This window comes from Physeter macrocephalus, unplaced genomic scaffold (assembly GCF_002837175.3).
Source record: "Physeter macrocephalus isolate SW-GA unplaced genomic scaffold, ASM283717v5 random_1798, whole genome shotgun sequence".
Classification (NCBI taxonomy): domain Eukaryota; kingdom Metazoa; phylum Chordata; class Mammalia; order Artiodactyla; family Physeteridae; genus Physeter; species Physeter macrocephalus.
Genome location: NW_021146273.1, coordinates 8,339 through 13,301, shown reverse-complemented (window position 1 = coordinate 13,301; position 4,963 = coordinate 8,339). Strand labels below are relative to the sequence as shown.

Genomic DNA, 4,963 nt, shown 5'->3' with positions numbered 1-4,963 from the left:
TGGAAGAACTCAGATCAAACAGGCTAAACTCGCTCGCCCCTACAGGGCTCGGCGGGAATTCGCCTGCCACCACTTCCGAAGGGTGGCAAGACCTTGCCGCCCTGACAGTGTCCCAACGACTTTCTCACGCGATGAGATGAGGTCTGGCCGTGGCAGCTGGCGCTCAGGGACTCGTGGGTCCCCACTTGGGGACCGGGTGTTAGGCCAGTCCTCCTCCTTTGCGAGTGGTCGCCTCAGCCACGCCCTCTGTCTCCAAGCACCTCCTTCTCCGGAGCTAGGCGCCCTGGCCTGGGAGGGTGTGGCTCGCTCTCCCTGCGCTCGTGTTTTTTGGGGAAGGCCACGCCCTAGGCAGCCCCTCCCAAAACCCTCTGGGTGGCGGGCACCTCCTCCCGCAGCCCTGCAGGTCCTGGGCGCTACGTCCCCACCTCTCATTCCAAGCCCTCCTCGCCCAGTCTCCTCTTCCCAGAGCTCCGCAATCCAGCCTTTCCTTGAAATAGGTGGTAACAACACATTGATGAAGGAAAAGAAAGAGGACCGAAGGTTAAGGAGGGCTGTGGGTTAAGCCCCTTGTAGGGCTGCAGGCGTGGGGCGGGTTCTGTCGCCGCGCTGACAGAGGTGCTGTTCTCCCGGGAGCCTGCGCTGCTGGCCCCGCCCGAGGACCTCCCAGCCGGGGCCGAGTTTACTCATCCCCGCGAGGGGATCCCGGGCGCGAGGGCGGGCGCAGGGCGTCCGGAGAACCCAGTAATCCGAGAATGCAGCATCAGCCCTTCCCACCAGGCACTTCCTTCCTTTTCCCGAACGTCCAGGGAGGGGGGCCGCGCACTTATAAACTCGGGCCCGGGCCCGCCCGCCTGTCAGAGGCTGCCTCGCCGGGGCTGCGCGCCGCAGCCGGACGCGCCTAGTCCGGGACCGACGCGATCGGCTGTCGCCAGCGGCGCCCTGCGCCTCTCAGCCCCGGCCGGGCCCTTGCGCGCGGCGTGCGGACACTATGCTCCGCGTCTTGCTCCTCGGCGTGTTGGCCCCCGCCGGCCTGGGGCTCCCGGCGCCCCCGGAGCCGCAGCCCCTCGGCAGCCAGTGCGTCGAGCACGACTGCTTCGCGCTCTTCCGGGGCCCCGCGACTTTCCTCGCCGCCAGCCGGGTCTGCGAGCAGCTGCGGGGCCACCTGATGACCGTGCGCTCCTCGGTGGCAGCGGATGTCATCTCCCTGCTACTGAGTGGCAACGGCGGCGATGGCCCGCGGCTCTGGATCGGCCTGCAGCTCCCGCCCGGCTGCGGCGACCCGGGGCACCGCGAGCCCCTGCGCGGCTTCCAGTGGGTTACGGGCGACAACCGCACCAGCTACAGCAGGTGGGCGCGGCCTCACGACGACGGGACGCCCCTCTGCGGTCCGCTGTGCGTCGCCGTCTCGGCGGCCGGGGCTCCGGCACCGGGAGAGCCGGCCTGGGAGGAGCTGCCGTGCGGCGCGGAGGCCGACGGCTTCCTCTGCGAGTTCAACTTCGCCGCCTCCTGCCGGCCGCTGGTTGTGGAGCCCGGCGCCGCGGCGCCCGCCGGCGTCTCCGTCACCTACAGCACCCCGTTCGGGGCCCGCGGCGCGGACTTCCAGGCGCTGCCGCTGGGCAGCTCGGCCGCCGTGATGCCCCTCGGCGTGAAGCTGGAGTGCGCGGTGCCGCCCGCTGAGGCCGAGGCGCGCTGGGGCCGGGAGGCGCCGGGCGCCTGGGCCTGCAGCGTGGAGGGCGGCGGCTGCGAGCACGCGTGCAACGAGAGCGCCGGGGCGTCGAGCTGCCTCTGCCCCGCCGACGCCGCCCTGCAGGCGGACGGGCGCTCCTGTGCGGTGCCGGCCGAGCACCCGTGCCACCAACTCTGCGAGCACTTCTGCGTCCCCGGCTTCCCCGACGCGCCCACCAACTACACGTGCATGTGCGCGACGGGCTACCGGCTGGCTGCGGACCAGCACCGGTGTGAGGACGTGGATGACTGCACGCAGGTGCCCAGTCCGTGCCCGCAGAGTTGTGTCAACACGAAGGGCGGCTTCCAGTGCCACTGCTTCCCCGGCTTCGACCTGGTGGACGGCGAGTGCGTGGAGCCTGTGGACCCGTGCTTCGGCACTAACTGCGAGTACCAGTGCCAGCCCGTGGGCGGAGCTCAGTACCGCTGCATCTGCGCCGAGGGCTTCGCGCCCATCCCCCACGCCCCGCACAGGTGCCAGATGTTCTGCAACCAGACTTCGTGCCCGGCCGACTGCGACCCCAACAACCTGGCGATCTGCCGGTGCCCCGAGGGCTACATCCTGGACGAGGGCTCCGTGTGCACGGACATCAACGAGTGCAATAACGGCTACTGCCCTGGCAAGTGCCGCAACCTCCCCGGCACCTACGAGTGCATCTGCGGGCCCGACACGGCCCTCTTCGGCCAGGCTGGCACCGACTGTGACCCCATCAAGGTGAGCGGCGGCGACCTGGGCGGCGACGAGGAGGACGGCGGCTCTGGGGCGCTCCCGGGCAGCCCGACTCCCGGCTCCACCCCTCGCCCCTCGCCCCCGCCCGCGGGGCCTCTGCATTCGGGCGTGCTCGTCGGCATCTCCATCGCGAGCCTGTCTCTGGTCGTGGCGCTTTTGGCGCTCCTCTGCCACCTGCGCAAGAAGCAAGGCACCTCGCGGGCGGAGCTGGAGTACAAGTGCGGGGTCCCCGCCAAGGAGGTGGTACTGCAGCACGTGAAGACCGAGCGGACGCCTCAGAAACTCTGAGGGACCTCCCTCCCTGGCCCAGGTGTTGGGTGGCCTTTTCCTCCCTCCTGGGCCTCATTGCTCCTCCCCTCTCCAGCCTTTCTCTCCCACTACCCCAAAGCACCTTAGCTGGCGTCAGAACTGGAGAAGACGCTCGCTCCTCTTCTTTCGCTGCTTCTACACTTGGCTATGGGGGAGGGGGGCGCGTTGGAAGAAGTATGGCCCCAGCCATTTCCATGATGTCATCGGACAAGTGGGCAGAGACGGCAGTTTTATAGTGACAAGATGCCGATCTTGTCAAAGTGTCCGATGCCCTCACCAAGGGGCACAGGAGGGGTGAGTGTTCTTGGTTGGCAGCCTTGGGGCAGACTTCATCCCAATGGACTAAGTGAAGTGTAATTGAGTCATAGATAATGACCAAGATATTTATTTTTTAAGTATTTTTTGTTCTTTGGCTTCTTTCCCTACCCTCGTGTCTCCGGCACCCACTTTGTATCCCTCTCTCCTTTCTCCCTTCCCCTCTCTCCCCTTCCCTGTCTATATATTTATGTGCTCCCACTTGTCATGGGGCCCTTATACTATCTTTTCCAGCCCTCTTGCATTTACGAAGCCAAGCCACATTTCAGCCCTTTCATTTCTCCCAATTTACCCCTCCCAGGAACTCGGCCAACCCACCTGAGCCACCCTACCTGTACTGGACCCTACTTCTGCCCTTAGCTGTCTGCCTGGCCAGAACTGTTATGTGAAACAGAAACAAAAACACTAGAAATAAGAATGGTTGGGAATTTGTTCTTTCAGCAGATTTGCTAATTTATCCTGAAATTTCAGGCTTCCAGAGCAATATCATTTTAACAGAGGTTAAGATGTGAAGGGCATTTGTTAGACTAATGTTGCTGAACTATCACAGGAATTCAACACAAGGAGATTTTCATTTTTATTTTTAAACAATGAACCTCCGTTTCATTGTTGTTGTTGTTTTGATTTGGACTGAAGAGTAGTCATTGTTGTTAAGCTTCTTATGCAGTGTCTTTTGCTATTATTATTATTATTCCTATTATTATTAGTTATTTTTGACGATGTTGAAAATGTTGGTTCACATGGTTGCTCTAAACTGCGAGAAGATGGAAGCACCTCCCGGGAGACAGTGTAAGAAAGTTTTGAGCTGCAGGATTCATGCTGATGACCATTTGGACTCTGACTGTTCTTGTCATTTGTGGCCCAAATAAAACCAGCTCTACTGGTTTCTTCAATTTGGGAGCTGGGGGATGCAGCCTGGAGCATGGCCAATTAGGGCCTCACCTTGATCAGGCCCTCGCGAAGTTCTCCCAGTTCAGACGGGCCTTCTAAGCCCAGTCGTTTGGAACGTGGTCCCAGGACGAGAGGCTGGAGCTGCCCCTGCCAGCTGGTTAGAAATGCAGACACTCAGGCTCCCTCCCACCTACTGCACAAGAATCTGCATTTTAATGAGATCAGCAGGGGGTTGTCTGCTTCGTATATTTGAGGAGAGCTGTTCCAGACAGCTTCCAACATTCTGGAATAGATTAAATATGGATGAGTAATAAGTAGCAGGCCAAGTCAGGCCCTATATTCTCAAGAAACTGAGGAATTTTCCTTTTATAGCTTTGCTTTCTGGTAGAAAAGCCTAGGTACACACCTTTAGACATTGCCACACAGGGTCTTTGGTTCAAGTAAGCTAGCAATGAAATGCTTCATGCTTCTGTGTATGGAAAAAAAGTGTATCATGTAAATGTATCTTTTGTAATGCAAAGGTTTTCCTCTATCATTTTGTAAACTCAGCACATTTGTACATAGTTATTTATTTATTGGAGATAAACTAGAACACAGGCAAAACTCCTGCTATGACATCACAAGTAGAAAATAAACAAATAACAGTGCTCTTGGGTTTTGTGTCTGTTCACCTCTCTCCCCCAGCCCCCTCATTTTATGTTATTAAACGAGGCTCATGGACAATGCGGACGCCAAGAGGAGCATTTAAAGGCTGCCCGCCCCCCCCCCCCCCCCCCCCCCCCCCCCAGCCCCCTCATTTTATGTTATTAAACGAGGCTCATGGACAATGCGGACGCCAAGAGGAGCATTTAAAGGCTGCCCCCCCCCCCACCCCATCACTAGCTGCATCTGCTCCAGGCTCCATCCCTGACTTTCAAAGATCTTTCCAGAGGAGATTGTTTTCACTGTAGAAGGATTTCATGTCATGTCTGTGTGCACAAATATTTATTTTTT

At 59.5% G+C, this 4,963-nt stretch overlaps 1 protein-coding gene across 1 annotated transcript; it reads left to right on the top strand.

The window, feature by feature from the left end:
• Positions 1 to 956: 956 nt before the first annotated feature.
• Positions 957 to 4,716, top strand: THBD (thrombomodulin). The gene has a single exon (XM_007100512.4). The coding sequence runs from the start codon at positions 989 to 991 to the stop codon at positions 2,741 to 2,743; it is 1,755 nt and encodes a 584-aa protein (XP_007100574.1). The 5' UTR covers positions 957 to 988; the 3' UTR covers positions 2,744 to 4,716.
• Positions 4,717 to 4,963: the final 247 nt, after the last annotated feature.